Consider the following 17,425-nt stretch of genomic DNA (forward strand, 5'->3'; position numbering starts at 1 on the left):
GGGGTTCATTCCCCTGGCAACCAGCCCTCATCCTTAGGGGCTTTCCAGAAGCCACCTATTAACATAAACTTAGGTGTGACTGAAAGGGGTTTGATATGAATAATAAGACACTGGTTTTGCCTTTATGGCTCTGGAGCTATTTCAGAAATGAGGACCCAAGGACAAATATTTGAACAAAAGATGTTCCATTGCTCTCATCACTTGGGAAATTCCAAAGGTTTTTTAAGAGTTGTGAGCCAGGAATGGAGGATGAAGGTCAAATATATACTTCTTATTATAAATCACAATATCACAGTGGGTAAATTTGGAGTAACTGAAGGCAGCCACCTGCCTGATGGGTGAACCAGTCAAAATGGGCCAGTTGAAGACCCTCCTGCTTCTTTCTTTTCTTTAACTGAGACAGAACAAGTGGTTTCAATGAGGTAGAGGCCAGCACAGATGGGAGCAAGCAACTGTGGATTCCTCTTCATCTAGTCTGCATTCAGGCATCGTTGTTATGGGGCACTGATGGATTAGCACAGAAGTCAAGAGTTGTGGGCCTTCAAGTCCACTTTCCAGGTGTGAATCCTGGCTCCACCACCTTCTGTCTGTGTGACCTCAGGCAAGCTAATGACCTTCTCTGTGCCTCACTCTCCTTATCTCTAAAATGAGGTTAAAATATTACGTCCCTCAGAGTAAGGGATTAATGCATGAACTACTATCTGTGAAATACTTGGAATTGTGCCTGACACATAGTAAGTGTTCAGTAAATATAAGTGGCTATTTTTGTGTGTTGGGGGGGGGTGGTCCTGGGGATGCAACAGAATGCCAGCTGGAGCTGGCATGCTAGGAGGGACTGTGTGAAAAAATATGTGTAGACTATGCCCGTGGTGAGTGCTAAGAAGAAAAATAAAGCAACGTAAGGGGACAGACGGGAGTGGGGGTATTGCTGGTTTGCAAGGGGAGTTCAGGAAGGCTTCTCTGAGGAGCTGGTATTTGAGCAGAGGCCTTGGTAAAGGGAGGGTGGGACAGCCTTGGAACCCCAGGGACAGGACATGAGGTCAAGAGGGTGTCTTCAGAAGCCAGGGGAAGGATGTTGGGATTTATTTCCCACATCATGGGAGAGATCTGAGCATTGCCTGCTCTAAGAGTTGCGAAACCGAGCTTCGGTTATTTTATCTCCATAATTGCTCCGGGAGATAGGCAAGGTACCCATTATCTCTGCCGTGCAGAGGAAGGCAGGACCGTCTGGGCTTGATACTCATCTAAGGAGTTGAGTTGGGTGGACAGTCTGTTTACTGTGGGAGGCTCCTGATAACCAGCTCTGTAGAATTTTCTCTCTCTCTGGGGACTTCTCTGCTCCACCTGGAGCTCTATATTCAGAAACCAGAAACCAGGGCAGCATCTGGAAAGCTGGGCGTTTGCTCAGGGCAAACCTAAAGGTTAAGAGTCCTGCGACTGTACCTTAGCTCCACCCATAACCTGCTGTGTGAACTTGGAGTAGCCACTGTCCCTCTCTGGAGCTCAGAATCCCTCTGTAAGATGATGGGGCTGACCCCTGAGCTATGGTCTGTGCTTTGTCCTTCTTCCCACAGAGTGACAGTACCACCCCTGCCCAGGCTGTCTGCATTTTCTCAAGAGACTCTGGACCTGCACTGTCAAATACAAATACTGAATTTTGAAGACTTAGTACAAAACATATATAAAATAGCTCAGTAATAATTTTTATACTGATTACATGTTGAAATGATACTATTTTGGAGATGTTAGGTTAAATAAAATATTAACACTAATTTCACCTGTTTCTTTGCACTTAGTGTGGACGCTAGAGAATTTAGAATTATGTGTGTGGCTTGCATTTCTATTGGACAGTGCTGCTGTGGAAACTTCTGGATCTGATTCATTCATATTTAAAATTATAGCTCCCTCTCCCCTAAGATGCCTACCTCTCCCATGGGACTCTTACAGTACTTATCACCTTCTCAAATATTGTATAATTTACATGTGTTATATTTATTGCTCACCATCTGCTCCTCTTGCTAGAATACAAACTCCAATAGGGCATTTTTATAGACAAAAATATGTCTGTTTTGCTCAGTGATGTAGCCCCAAGTGCTTAGAAGAGTGCCTAGGGTATAGGAGGTGCTCAATAAATGGTGAAAGAATAAACAAATGAATGTAAGCCTAGGGAGGTTGGGGGTTCCACCATTGCCAATTCTTCCTTTTTTTTGTTTTCTAGAGAAGCTCCAGATATAGATTTTCACAAGTGATCTCCAGCTTTTAAAATGTAACTTAACTTCAATTATTTTAAGGCTTTGTGTGGGCCAAAAGGAACATTTCTCTAGCAGTTTTGGCTGACTGTCTGCAGCCGCTCTGGTCTAGATGATCTGAAGGCCGAGTAGGGAGGGGCCTGATACTGGAGAGTACTGAGCAGGGCCCCTCAAATCTGCCTGCCCCAGAAAACCTGGCCCTTCTGGGCCAACATACATCTCAGAGTCTAGGGTGGATGGTAATTAAGGATATCCCCCATCTCCTGCAGCCCCTCACCCGTTATGTGTCAGAAACTTGCAACTTTGGAGACCACAGCATGGGTGGGGGACCATGGGAGGACCTTCCCTGTGGCCAACACAACCCCTTTCCTTCTGCCAGGACAACATTTGACCTCTCTGTTCCCTGTTTTGTCCATAACGAGTATAAATTTTGCTCTAATAATTGAAGCTCAGGGCTGTGGGCTGGTGCAGGAAAGGCTGAGGCCATTATGGACAGGGATTCAGGCTCACAGCAGAGTCCTGCCTTGTCCTATGGTCTCTCTGCATGACTTTAAGTTCCTTCCCCTTCCTAGTCCTCAGTTTCTCCTTCTGTACAATGAGGGCTTTGGACCAGCTCTGCATTTCCAAACCCATCATCTGGGGAGCTGGGTCCCCCTGCAGACTCCCTGAACTTGAACCCTTGGGGGCCAGTTCTTCCCACTGAGGCCTCCATCTAAAACTGTACAGTCCTCCTTCCTACCTTGCTTCCCTGCGTTATTTCTCTCTTTAGTGCCCATCACCATCCTGTTCACTCTATATTTTATGCTGACTTTGTTTGTTCTCCATCTCTCCTCCCTTGCTGGTATGTAAGTCCCAGGAGGGAGGAGATCTTTTAAATATCAGCTTTATTGAGGAATAATGAACAGAAAACACAATTTCAATTTTAAGTGCACACTTCAATGAACTTTGACAACTGTATACAGACTCATGATCATCACAACCATCAAGATCCAGAACAGCTCCATCACCCTGAAAAGTTCCCTCCTGTCCCTTCCTAGTCAATCCCCTCCCTCCACCCCTGTACCCTGGCCACTACTGGTCTGCTTGTGCCATTCTAGTTTAGAATAGCATAGAAATGAAATCATTATGGTACATGGCCTTGCGTGGCCTGGCTTTTTTCACAAAGCTAATACTTCTGAGGTTCCTCCAAGATAGTATCTGTCTCAGCAGTTTGCTCCTTTTTACTGCTGAGTAGTATTCCACGGTATGGGTCCACTGCAATCTCTTTTCTTCTTTTATAAACATTTAAATTATTTATTTATTTATTTTGGCTGCACTGGGTCTTAGTTGCGGCATGCAGGATCTTTAGTTGTGGCATGCGGACTCTTAGTTGAGGCATGCGGACTTCTTAGTTGCGGCACGCATGCAGGATCTAGTTCCCTGACCAGGGATTGAGCCCAGACTCCCTGCACTGGGGTGTGCAGTCTTACCCAGTGGACCACCAGGGAAGTCCCTGCAATATCTTTATCCATTCTCCTGTTGATGGATATTTTGATTATTTCCTGTTTTGGGCTATGATGAATAAAGCTGCTATGAATATTTGTGTATAAGTTTTTGCATGCACATGTGCTTTCATTTCTCTTGCATAAATACCTGGGAGTGGGATGGCTGTGTGGTAAACGTATGTTAAGATTGATAAGGGACCGAGGCCCAAAGACTCTCAGTGATACTGGTTGAAGGAATGGTGCCCTGGCATCTGCGTTTTAAATAAACTCTCCAGGTACAGTCAGGTGTCTCTGTGTTGGAAGATCTGGACCCTGAGCTCCTTCAGCTCTGATGGCTGCCTTCCCTTCTGCCTTCTGTGGAGTCTAGGGTTTTACACCCAAACCTCAGCTTCTGGGGGGACCCAGTGTTGAGATTCTGATGGGTTGACCCCCACCTCAGAGAAACTCAGGCCTTGCTTGGGAGTGAGTCAGCCCACAAGCACCTTCATTAGCTTAGCATCATGAGGGCTGATAAATGTCATGGTAAATAGATAGTCTTGCAACCTTGCCAGCCTGTGACCTTTGTCTTCTGACTTTTTATGAGCCTGAGATGTTCTTCCTGCCCTTCTGGTGATAATCCAAGATGAGGCGTTCATTTGTTCATTCTTTCATAGCATTGGGCCTTTTCTGTGCTAGGCCATGTCTAGGTACTGAGGAAACATTTGTGAAAAAGACATAATTTCTGCTGTCAGTGAACTTTCAGGGTGATGAAAGATAACATAGGTATAAACAAATAAGATGATCTCATCTCAGGCAGCATTAAGTTCTGTTAAGATAATATAACAGGGTAATGGATGAGGGGAACTTCAGATATGGCAGCAGAGAAATCCTCTCTGAGATGGAATATTTGAAGCAAGGAGTGGCCTGTATGATTATCCAGAGCTGCCCTGTAGTCATACAAGTCTATTGAGCACTTGAAATGTAGCTAGTTTGTATTACGATGTGCAGTAGTGTAAAACACACACCAGGTTTAAAAAACTAATATAAAAAACCCCAAAATACCTTATTAATAATTTTTTTCTGTTGGTTACAGGTTGAGATGATAATATTTAGAACATATTGGATTAAATAAAATGCATTATTATTTCACCTTTTTCTTTTTCCTGTAAAAAATGTACCGACTAAATAAATGTACTATGTGGCTTGCATTATATTCCCATTGGACAGCAGTTAGGGTAAAAGCATCCTAAGCAGAGAGATGCAAATGCAAAAGTCCCGGGGCAGGAACTGAAGGATGCTGGGACAGAGCGGGCCCGGGAAAGAGTGGCAGAAATGCGAATGGAACAAATTCAGTAGGAGCTTGGTGTCGGCTCTCTGAGGAGGTGGGTTTTAACTTAAGTATAATGCGGAAGAGGTTTTAACAGGAAAGTGGCATGGTATTAATTATGTTTTAACAGACTCCTGCGGCTGATAAGTGGCGAACAGATTGCGGGCGGGTCGTTGTAGACGGAAGAATTCTGGGTTCTAATACTTCTGAGCCAATATGTCCTATATATTATCCTTCCCCCGGACTCGGTTTACCCCCGCGCTGTAAAATGGGGGGGCTGTTTGGGCCTTTCTACCGCTTCAGCCCCAGCACCTGCGAGCCCTGGAGGGGCGGGCAGCCCTGCAGGAGCGGCCGCGGGCGCCAGGGGGCGCCTCCTCGATGACTCGGCGCTCGGCTGGCCAGGCGCAGGCGCGTCGCCCGCTCGATTGGTCGGGTCGGGGCGGGTCTGAGCGCAGCGGGCCAGCGCCATTGAGGAGCTGCGAAGAGGAAGCGCCGCGCAGTGCTTGGCTGGGGCGGGCGGCCCGGGACACCTACAGGTACGGGCCGAGGCGGGGCGGCGCCGGGCGGCGAGCAGGGCCGGGGGCCGCAGGGCGGGCGTGGACCTGCGGTCGACCGCTCCGACTTCGTTTCAGACCTGGAAGCCCCGGCCCGCCCGGGCGGAGCGCTGCGCTGGGAGCCCGGGGACCCCGGCGTCCGGCCCTCCGGCGGTCTAAGCTCCTCGGGGGATCCCTGGGGTGTCCGAGCCCCAGACGGCCCCGAGCGCCCCGCCCTCACCGGGACTCTCGAGTCCGAGGCCCTGCGGGCACCCGCGCCATATGCTCGGGCGTCCTGAGTCTCCGAGGACTTCGGCGTCCGTGTTCTGGGGAGTTTGAACCCCCGCCGGACCCGCACGCTTTTCCGGGTCGGGGCAGCCTGGTGCCCTGGGATCGAGGGGGTGTCAGGCCGCGTCTCCCCGCCGGAGCCTCGGTCTCCACGCGGGAGCCCAGGATATGAGCTCCCTTGCCTTATGCCCAAGAACATGGCTCCAGTCAGGGCTCCAGAGGGTCTTAAACATCCCCTTCTCCAGCCTTCTGGGGTCTCGTTCTGGGATGGGACATCAGGCCTCAAACCTCTCTTTATCCCTCGCCTCCCGGGGTCACATCCTGGCTGAGCCCCTCCTTCCGGGGCTGGGACGCGCGGCTGTGTTCCTTTCAGGCTGTATCTGGGAGGTGGGCTCTCGGTCCCCTGGAGCCGGGCTTAGGGTTCTGAGAGCAGAGGGGCGGCAGGCGGGCTGGAGGAGCCTCGCCTCCTGGGCAGTCTCCTTCCTGCCGGGCCTCCGCCCCTCTCCGGCCTCCGATGTCCGAGCTCGCAGGGCCGGCAGCCCTCAGCCCCGCCGCCTCCGCTCCCGCGTCCTGTTGCCAGCCCTTCCTACTCAGGGCTCCAGGGCTCCAGCCGCTCCTCGAGGGAGGGGCCTGGCTCAAGGTCATGGCCGGCTGTCTGCCCACCGGTAGGCTGAGCACTGATCCCCAGTGTCACCTGCCCCACCGATTAGGGGAGGCCAGGTGGGGTTAGTACCAGGCCTAGAAACCCTGATGGACCAGAGTGTAAAAACACTTTGGGATTCTGGCCAGTCTGGCGGCCTTTCCTGACACCGGATTCCTTAACGGAATCCTTGAAGTGGCCTCAAACCTGCTCTAGATGCTTAGCAGAGCTAATGGCTGCCGTCTAGCTTGGGCCTCAGTGTACTTACTGCACAGGGCGTTTTATAGTGTTTCTTACCCCATCTTCTTTTAATCAGTGCTTTGCATTCGTCCACCTTCAGGGAAGGTAGGGTAGGGCCAGATCTTGTGTGCAAACTGACGGTTGTTTCCCTTTATGAGGAGAGCACTTGTGGACAGCACCAGAGAGAGTTTGTTGGCACTTAGGACCAGAATCAATGGCAGCAACTTCAGAAGTAAAGAGTTTTCCAACTTTGGCTCTTTGCCTAAGTGTGTTTGGACTCTACATAGTAAGACTAGGTTAGTCAGGTTCATGTTTTGTTTTTGTAGGTTTACTCATTTAAAGTTATAGAAAGAAGTGTTTCCTTTACTCAGGCTGTTAAACATTTCTTATTTTAAGAAATTTGTTCTTGTAATCTCTTCTTTAAATAAGTGTATGCAGTAATTTTTAGCAGATTCCTAATTTTACATAAAAATGTAGCTTTAAAAAAGATCTTTGGAAAGAAATTAGTATTTTTCCAAATGCTGTTTATTTTCTTATGTTTTTACTGTCGTTGTTGACAAAAGTTAATCTTCTGTGGAAATGCAGGACACTATTGACAAATAAAAACAGATTTTTCCTGGAGGTTAACTCTTGTACAGCTTTGTGTTTGGGGGTTTCTGGTGGGTGGAGGCCTCTCAGTTGGGGTAAGAGTATCTCCTGGCACTAAGGTGAATAACTGGAGGTGGGGCAAAGTGCTTGGAAAGGATCCCGAAAGGGCCGGTTCCAAGTGGGATGCCTGCCACAGCAAACCTGGAGCGTCAGGCTTGGTAGGCTGGTGTCCGACATGCTTGGCTCAGAGCAAGATTTGGAGCCCACAGTTCTAACTAGGATCTACTAGCTGAGCAGTCTTGGAACCCATTTAAACTTTGGTGTCTCAAGTTCCCTCATGTTAACTTTACGGAATACTAAAAATAATCTCTGTTTTGTAATGCTAATAAACAGCAGTTATTGTAATGACAGCAGTAAATCAGCACTGACTGTAAATACTGCAGCTGGAACCAGAGGATTTCTGTTGTCTGCAGTTACTGACTAAGGGGGTCCCTTGTATCAGCACTGTCTGGTGTCCAGGTACCAGCAATGCAGCTCCAGGACAGTTAAGAAGAACGATAAACCACTGTTGTCTTCCTTCCATTTATATCATTTTATGAATGAGCCTGATGAAGAGGTTTGCAAAATTGATTTCGGGAAGGCTTAAAGAGGATCGGTGCAGAATATGAAGTTTATTGATGCAATCTCTTAGGCCATTTTTGCCTTAATCTAGGAGAGGGTTTCTCAACCTTGGTACTATTGGCATTTGGGGCTGGAAAATTCATTGCTGCGGGGGGCTACCTCGTGCATTGTAGGAGGTTTAGCAGCCTCCATGGTCTCTTCTCACAAGGTACCAGTAGCAATCCCCCCAGTCGTGATATTCAAAAATGTCTCTAGACATTGCTATATCACATCTGGATGAGAACCTCTGATCAGGACAGTCTAGTCCCCAGGTCAGTCACCAAAAGCAAGCAGTTTAACAATCAGTTACATCGAAAAGATACACAACTTTGAATTGTAGGTAATTTTTGGTAAATTTATAAGTGACTATCCCTTGCAGCTGCATCAAAATGCAGATGTATTGGTTTGGCCCTCCATTTACTGGTGGGGGCATCGTATAGTGCTTTTCATCCCATCTTTTTTTTTTTTTTAAATTGAAGTATAGTTGATTTACAATATTGTGGTAGTTTCAGGTATACAGCAAAGTGATTCAGTTATGTATATTTCAGATTATTTTCTATTATAGGTTATTATACAATATTGAATATTCTTCCCTGTGTTATGCAGTAAACCCTTGTTGCTTATCTATTTTATATATCTTAGTGTGTCTGTTAATCCCATACTCCTAATTTATCCCTCCCCTCTTCCCCCTTTAGTAACCATAAGTTCGTTTTCTATGTCTGTGAGTCTGTTTCTCTTTTGTATATAGATTCATTTATATTATTTTTCAGATTTCACATATAAACGATATCATATAATATTTGTCTTTCTCTGTCTGACTTCACTTAGTTTGATAGTCTCTAGGTCCATGCATGTTGCTACAAATAATATTTCCTTCTTTTTTATGGCTGAGTAGTATTCCATTATATATATGTGTGTGTGTGTGTGTGTGTGTGTGTGTGTATATATATATATATATATATATATATATATATATACACATACACCACACCTTCTTTATCCATTCATCTGTTGATGGACACTTAGGGTGCTTCCATGTCTTGGCTATTGTAAACAGTGGTGCAGTGAACATTGGTCACCCCATCTTTTCTTAAATCTGTGATTTGCATCCAGCCACCTTCAGGGCAGGTAGAGTAGGATATCAGCTTGGAAAAACTGTCAGGTTTTTCTGTTCATTTCCTTTTTTTTTTCTTTCATAGATTCTTCTGTGACCATGAGAGAGAGAAATAATGATCCATGAGTTTTAAACACCTTGTCTTGAGGATATAGTCATGTTGGAAGGTCTTGTAGCCTGGGTTCTCAATACCTATCTAGGGAAATATGTCAATAACCTGAACACTGATCAGCTGTCCGTTGCGCTTCTGAAAGGTGAGTGCATGTATCTCTTTTTGGTGAAGTATGCTTTGCAGATTGCATTTCTATTTTTTATGTTCTTTTTGTTGTATTGAGAGTAATAAACCCCGATGGACAGATGGCTTTGTATTAAATATGTGTAAAAGGAAATAATGTTCTTCCACATGACACTGATTATTATTACAGGGTAACAAGTATATAGCTGGATTGTTGTAGGTTTTAGGGGACTGTTAAATATTAAAAGGAAAATAAAAAAGAAAACCATGCTACTGGCGACTGTGCTTTACCCCAGTTAATTTTTTAGTTTTATGAAGCTTTGTGGAGGCAGCCAGGATGTAGTGACAATGGCATTGGCTTCGGCTTCAAATCCTGCTGTGTTACTTGTTAGCTACATGAACAAGTCACTGAAATTCTGAGCCTCGGTTTCTTTAGAGAAAGAGGGTAATGTACCTTTACAGCATCGCTGAAAGGATCAAGCGGAGTGACCATTGAAGCTCCTATCCTGCTGGTGTGTAATAGACACCCAGTAGAAGTTTTAAAATACGTTACTGTGGGGTCTTCCAACAGAATTTCTGAGTTCTTGTCTTGCTGAGTAGTAACGTACCTAAAGCTTGAGACATTTTAGCCTTTACAGGTCTATACTGTGTAAATGCAGCCCAGTGGTTTGATGTGGGGATTGGAAAGCGGCTTTCTTCTCCTTCTCCTTGTTTTAATTTAAGTTCTGTTTGCTCAACTCAAAGTGGAACCCTTTAACAAATCTAGAGAAAGAAGATAAAGTCAGTTTGCAAACATGTAGAATCATAGAAAGAGGAAAGGAGGCCTCAGATATAGTGGAAACCTTCTGGGCTTCCTGGGAGTATGAGTTTTGGCAAGTGGACCAGGGCAGGTTAGTGGGGCTAGCAGTGATACAGATGTGTGTATAGTATGAGCACAGGGTGCAGTGATTTTCTCTTCCCAGAAGCAGCATTCTCCGGGGTTTTCTGACCCACCTAAACCAGTGGAGCGATCACAGCAGCAATAGGCGGTGGCGAGCTAGCACGGTTGCACCTCCCTGCTCCCTTCCTTTCTTTGGAAACAGAAGTGGGTTCTTTCCTGTTCTTCGGCTTTTCCTTCTGCCCTTTCCTAGAAGGCAGCTGCTGAGTGGAAAGTGAAAGTGACCAATTGTCAGGGCGGGGCTGTGTTTAAAGTGCAATAATAGTGTCAGGTTCACCTCTTTGGTCACTTATTGAAGTTCTCAGACACACTGTGAAGCTAACCAGGTTGTACAGGGCAGGTAACAGGGCCTAGAAGGAGCAACATTGTTATTAGCAACAACATTGCTAATAACAGAGCTGGCTTTCTCAAGAGTGGTATGGTAAGAAGAAGGATCTTTGTTAAAGAAATGAATAAATAGAAATTTGTGGTACCTGACAAATCATGGAGTCTATACTAATAATAGATTTCTAATCTCAGCAATTTTAGACAGAACATATCTTGTAAGGACAGCTGTGTGTATCTCTGAAGCTTTCTACTGCTTTTCTGTGCTTATCTTTTCTTAAAAATTCTTCTCTATGGCTTTTAATGAACCTGTGGAATTTGAGGAATGTTTCTCTGCAGAATAGAAAAATGCTTTTTCTTTCAAAACTTGTGTCAGTTAGGTACTCCGTCCTTATGGCTCCAAAGCACACCACGATGCTTGGCCAGAAAAGTTTTAGAGCATTGCAATGCACTGAGAGAATGGCTTGTAAAGGAGTTGACACTTTTTGTTGATCTTGATGACATAGTTAAGCAGTGTTTGGGGGCAGAGGGTACTAGATAGGAATAAGAATATTATTTCAGTCTGTGTGCAAATATTTACAGATGCTTTGGAAGATGCAAAGGCGACTGAAATAGTGGTCAAGGGTATAGATTTTGTAGCCAGACTGGGTTTGAATCCCAGTTCCTCCATTTACCAGTAACTTGGGCAAATTACTCAAATTCTTTTTTTCTTCTTCTGACAGTTTTATTGAGATATAGTTGATATAGAGCACTGTGTAAGTTTAAGGTATACAGTATAATGGTTCGACTTACATACATCATGAAATGATTATCACAGTAAGTTTAGTGAACATCCATCATCTCATACAGATACAAAATTAAAGAAATAGAAAAAACATTTTTTCTTGTGATGAGAACTCTTAGGATTTACTTTCAACTTTCATATATAACATATATGTTAACTATATTTATCATGTTGTACATTACACCCTTAGTACTAAATTACTCAAATTCTACTAAGAATTAAATAGAAAATTAAATATTAAAATTGCTTTAGTCTCCCTTTCTGCAAGTTGGAGGTAATATTAACTATCTCATAAGGTTCTAAGAACTAAACACATTAATGTAGGTTCAAAGAGCTTAGAACTGTTCTTGGTCCTCCGTCAATGTTAGTCATCATCATCATACAACCAGCAACATGTGATTAGCTGGTGGGTTGGACTTCAAGGGTAGATTGTGCACACATGCTAAAAGCAATAAAAATGCAAAGTAGCATATGAGTAGTGGAAGGACAGAGATAGGACTTGTATAACATTTCATTTGTTCAGTCATTCGACAGACTTTCACTGAGCACCTGCTTTGGGTAAGGCTCTGTTATGGAATGATACAAAACGGGGAGACAGAAGAAAATACTTGGAGCTCAGGCATAGGGTCTAACCCTGGTTTCACCACTTAACAGCTGTTTGTGACTGTGAGCAAGTTACGGAAGCCTCCTCTTCATCCTCTGTCCCTCTTGCTGCCAGAGATCACACAGGTCTGGTATGAACTCTAGTACTACCACTGACCAGATCTGTGATTTTTAAGCAGACTGCTTATCCTTTAAGCTCATTTTTCTTACCTTAAAAATGAAGAAAATAATAGTATTTCCTCATATTTTTGTGAGGATCAAATGAAGAAATGCATATGAAATGCTTGGGACATAGTAAGATCTCACTGAATGATAGCCATCCTCATCTTCCTCCTCCTCCCGCTCCTCCTCCCCTCCCTCCTCCTCCTCCCCCCTCCTCCTCCCCCTCCCTTCCCCCTCCTCCTCCCCCTCCCTTCCCCCTCCTCCTCCCCCTCCCTTCCCCCTCCTCCTCCCTCCTCCTTCCCTCCTCCTCCTTCCCTCCTCCTCCCCCTTCTCCCCCTCCTCCCCTCCTCTCCCTCCTCCCTCCCCCTCCTCTTCCTCCTCCCTCCTCCTCCCCCTCCCTCCTCCTCCTCCTCATCGTCATCATCATCATGGTCATTGTCATCATCATCATCCCAGCTCCACCTCTATAATCCCTGCCCTCAGAGAGCCATTAACCAGTCCTGGAGACAGAAATAAGTGTACAGTAATACAAGGCAGTATGTATTATGTTGTTATACTAGAGATACAGGCATAATGCAGTGGGAGGGGAGTCATTCTTCTTGTCTGGAGGACCCTGAGAAGGCTATTCTGGGGGTGGCTTTGAGTGGGTCTTCAGGATTTTGATAGATGGCCCAGGCTGGGTGACCACATTCCAGGCAGAATGAGGCGTGTGAGCAGAGGCGGAAGGCTGAAACCTGCAGGGTGTCTTTGGGATGGTTTGGGGCCAGAAGATAGCGGCTGCCAGTGCTGGTTCAAGGAGTCTGAACTCTGGGCCATGGGCATACATTTAGATTCCCCCTCCTTTTTTTTTTTTTTTTTTTTTAAATAAGCTCTGAACCTCAGGTTGGCCCTTTAAATTAGGTTGGCTTCCCTAGAGCTGAGGAAGGAAGATTGAGTAGTCATTAGGTATTACTCTAAATTCACCCCAGCTAGTGACTAGATTTCTTGTTAATCTGAGGTGAGGAATTTTTGGATGAGAGAGCCATCCATAAATAAGTCTGCAAATTATCTGTCTGGAAATCAACAAACATTATTATCTATAAGGTGCTCACCTATGCTGGGTGCTTTGTGGCCTGGTCCCTTGGAGGGACCTTTTCCAGCAGGGCCAGTTGTGGGTACATATGAGTGGGTGGGGAAGTAGGAAGCCTTTGATCTGTGTTTTGCCTGATTACTCTTTTTAAAAAAATATTTATTTTTATTTATTGATTTTTGGCTGTGCTGGGTCTTAGTTGCGGCACATGGGATCTTTTTTTTTTTCAGTTGTGGCATGTGGACTTCTTAGTTGTGGCATGAAGACTCTTAGTTGCAGCATGCATGCGGGATCTAATTCCCCGACCAGAGATCGAACCCGGGCCCCCTGCATTGGGAGTGCGGAGTCTTACCCACTGGGCCACCAGGGAAGTCCCTGATTCCCTTGTTTTTGACTTGCTATAGGCTGCCATTTCTCCTCATTCTTTTCTGTGTGTCCTCTCCTTTCTAGACCACCTCCTTTGCTGTCTGTGCTTCAGCTTCTTTAATTTTTCATTGAATGGATTGCCTGCAGTTCTTTCCACTTCTCCACTCTGTACAGCAGCCATGGAAACCTGGGGCCGTCTGCCTTTGTGACAGATTTGGGTATTGAAAAATAGGGCGAATGATTCAGATTGCAAATGTTGCTCTTCAGAAGTTATATACTTTCCTCCCTTTAAGTCGGTTTCAACTGATAAGGAATGTGTCTCATGTTTTTTCCCCCTTATGCTCATTTTCTCCCCAAGTGTGGATATAGGGTTGTTTCTGGGCTCTCTGGGATTATTAGCTTCTCCTTTCGTTAAGTCTTAAGGTAAGTGGAGCCCCATGTGAATAGATGTTCTTGCAAAAGTCTGAAAAATAAGTTGGGTGCATTTGTTCAGAATCTGCCAAAATGCTAGCTTTGAATACTTCTTTAGATGCCAATGCACAAGTCTTAATCATTCAAAGGGGAAAATAATTAAGTTTCTTGTATTAGTGTGTCTTTGGAGGAAAAGACTTGCTCTCCTTTCTTCTGGGTTCTCTTACCAGTTAATGGTTGCTGGGTGGTGGTTGTCTGTACTCCCTGTTCTTGAGAGTACATTTCAGACAGATTTAAGTGACTCAGAAATTGACTTGTGTTGCACAAATGAACAACTTTATAAAACGGCTGTTTCCCCAGCATTTTGGAGATGGGGACCCTGCCTGCCTTTGTTTTTATTCCCAGTGGCCAGCACAGTGCCTTAGGCGCAGGGGAGGGATCAGTATGTACTGGGTTGGCCAAAAAGTGCATTCGGGTTTTTCCATAAAAACCCCAATGCACTTTTTGGCCAACCCAGTATGTGTAAAGGGTTGATTTCCATAGCTGGGAGAGAGAGAGATCTAGCTGCACCCTTGTGACTAATCCTTCAGTCCGCTTTGGAGTCATCTTGTGCTTTTGGATTTAAGTAATTATAGAAACTGGGTCTGAAAAGGACCTTCAGCGGTGGTCCTGTTCATGCCTTTGCTCTCTGACTGGTTATTACACCTGCGAGTGAGGGTGCAGAGGAGAACCTGCAGAGGGGGCTCTCCAGAGGAGAGAGTATAAATTCCTCTTGATGACCAACTTTACAGGGGCTCTCTGATGTGGTATGGAATACACCCATTTTGGGGGAGGGGGAGGGCGGTGGGTAAGGAGAGCTTGTTAAAAATTGCAAATTTCTGTTTCAGACCCAGGAGCCTGCATTTCATCCTAGGTGATTCAGATGTTAATGGTCCTCTGGTGGAATAGTAGCCTAAACTAGGGGTCTGTAAACCGGCCAACTGGCCAGATCCCCTTGCTAGCTGAGAATGGCTTTTCCATTTTTAAAGGCTTGTAAAGAAACAAAACAAAAGGAGAATATACAGTAGACACGATAAGTCCTGAGATATTTACTATCTGGCTCATTAGAGTTAGATCCCTGCCTAAATCCTTCATCTGCTGGTAAGCTTCAGCTGTTATTTACATGTCAGTGGGCTGGTCGGGAAATTAGTACAGAGAATGCACATTGGTATAGCCTGGGTCTAGATGTGAAACTCTCCCTTTACCCTTCATTGATTTGCACACAACAGGCAACTGCTGCATTTGTTGGATGAACATGTTATGGTATTTTTATTTTTTAGGTGCTGTTGAATTAGAAAACTTGCCTTTAAAGAAAGATGCCTTGAAAGAACTGGAATTACCATTTGAAGTCAAAGCTGGTATGTGGAACAAGGGAGTGGGAGGCAGTTTTGAGTCTTTTATCGATTGGGATGTGAAAACTGAGAGCCCTTGAGTTTGGCTCTGTTGGACCAGGAAGAGGCAGGGTTGGAAGGATAGAGTTTAGATCAGTCTTCAAGTGTGGTCTCTAGGCCATTAGTATCAGGATGATCTTGGGGGTGGTGGTGGGGAGGTCAGGTGGCCCCCAGACTTACTGAATCAGAGTCTCTGAGGGAGTGTTGTTGAACCTGCATCTTTAATAAGCACCCCAGGTGATTCTTATGTTTACTAAAGTCTGAGAACTTCCATCCTAGTTACAGGGGGTTCTTATTTTCAGAGAATTCATATTACTAAGAGACAGTTTACTCTATTGAATGAAAGGTGGGCTCTGGAACTGTATGCTTGCGTTTCTATTCCATATCTGCCATTTTCTGGCTGTGTGACCTTGGGGAGGTTCCCTAACCACTCTGTGAGTGTATCCTCATCTTAGGATGGGATAATACTAGTAGCTATATCATAGGTTTGTTGAGAGGAATACCTGAGTTATTGCATTAAAATGACTAGAACAGTGCCCGGCACACTCAGTTGATGTTTGCAATTATTATCGGAGTCTTGCAGTTACTAGGTTTGGTAAGGAAACAAGAATTATCACGGAATAAAAATATTCTGTATTAAGTGACCACTTATAAAATTAGTCCCTCTTTAGACACTGCTCATCATTGAACAAACCTGTTGATATCAGTCAGTCTTTCCCTTATTTTGAGGGTACTTATGTTACAATAAAGTGCAAGTACAATGCAAATCAGTTGCTAGGTGAAATAAAATAGAAATCTTGCAAGAGATTTAGGCTTTCTTGAAGTCAATTCAGGTCATAGGTGAACTGCCTGAATCACAAGCAAAGGCACTGACAAGTTAGAATCTGAAAGAAACTCTCAAGAATGATGAAACAGTGGATACTTCCAAGAGAGTTCTTATTTGACTATCAAAGGATTAAGAGAGGCTCTTAGGGAAAATTGATGTTTTCTAATATTTTGGCAAAAGTGACCCTTTTTATGCTTTTTATGCAAAAATAAAATGTAACAGAAATTATATTTTGCTGTCATATAAGTGTCCTCCCAATTAATTTAGGTTAGAATTGCAACTGTACACTAATTATTGTTAAAATTCTTTGTTGTGAAAATTGGTGTATGGTTTCAGTTATAATATAAATTTTATTAAATGTAAAAAACTTACTTTCATTTTTCTAAAGTCAAAATTAAAATATTTTTTCATTATTTGTTGTAAGATTTCTTCATCTGTTACTGGATTACACAGTTGATCATTTGGTGTTAATGATACTCTGTTATCTTAAATATAACACATCGATCCTGCTCGAATTCTAGATCTTAGACAATAATGATAACAGTCTGATAACATGTGTTGCTTTCAGAGGTAGACTGTTAGTTGGGCTGTGTGGATCTTTGAGAAATGGTAGAACTTGGGAAATAAGTGTCACAATTCTACCAGGCCATTTATAGCTTTCCCATCAGCCTGAGTTCTCATGAAGAATCAGAATTCTTTCTCGATAGAGTACCACTGCAACGTGACCTACGTTTCGGTTGCTGTGTTCAAGATTGGGCATATTGCTGAGTCTGATAACTCCCAATAAGTACCTATCAACCAGCTAATTAATAATGAACAAGAGATGAGTGTGTGCCCATGGTCTAGTACAGGTGCCATGGGAAGAAAAGACACCCCAGGGAAGTTTACGATGTAGTCCTGTTGGGGAAGAGGTATTTTCCAGAGGGAGATGTTGCATTAGATGTGAAAAGGTTACACTGACCTTTTTCCATCTTCTGCTTTATTATGCCTCGTTCTTACAGATCTCAGCCCACTAATGTTTGTTTCACATGTACGAAAACTTGCTACTTGTTTTCTTAAATTAAAAAGTAAATGGTAATAATACTCCTTAAAGAAAACTAGAATACAGAAAAATAGAATTTAAAAATGTGTGCAAAAAAAAAAAAATGTGTGCAGACAGTTAACAAGACTTTCCTT

General features: G+C 44.2%; 1 protein-coding gene across 6 annotated transcripts in view; it reads left to right on the forward strand.

Annotated features, from left to right (window-relative positions):
- The first annotated feature begins 5,354 nt into the window (after nt 1-5,354).
- The window catches only part of VPS13D (vacuolar protein sorting 13 homolog D), a 244,855-nt gene continuing 232,784 nt past the window's right edge, over nt 5,355-17,425 (forward strand). For all 6 annotated transcript variants that reach the window (XM_079912392.1, XM_079912393.1, XM_079912394.1 and 3 more), the window contains exons 1-3: nt 5,355-5,575; nt 9,188-9,356; nt 15,313-15,390. In XM_079912392.1, the coding sequence (XP_079768518.1) occupies nt 9,260-9,356; nt 15,313-15,390 (175 nt within the window). In that variant the 5' untranslated portion in view covers nt 5,355-5,575; nt 9,188-9,259. The remainder of the gene's footprint in view (nt 5,576-9,187; nt 9,357-15,312; nt 15,391-17,425) is intronic.

The sequence above is a fragment of the Stenella coeruleoalba genome, assembly GCF_951394435.1.
Source record: "Stenella coeruleoalba genome assembly, chromosome: 1".
Taxonomy (NCBI): domain Eukaryota; kingdom Metazoa; phylum Chordata; class Mammalia; order Artiodactyla; family Delphinidae; genus Stenella; species Stenella coeruleoalba.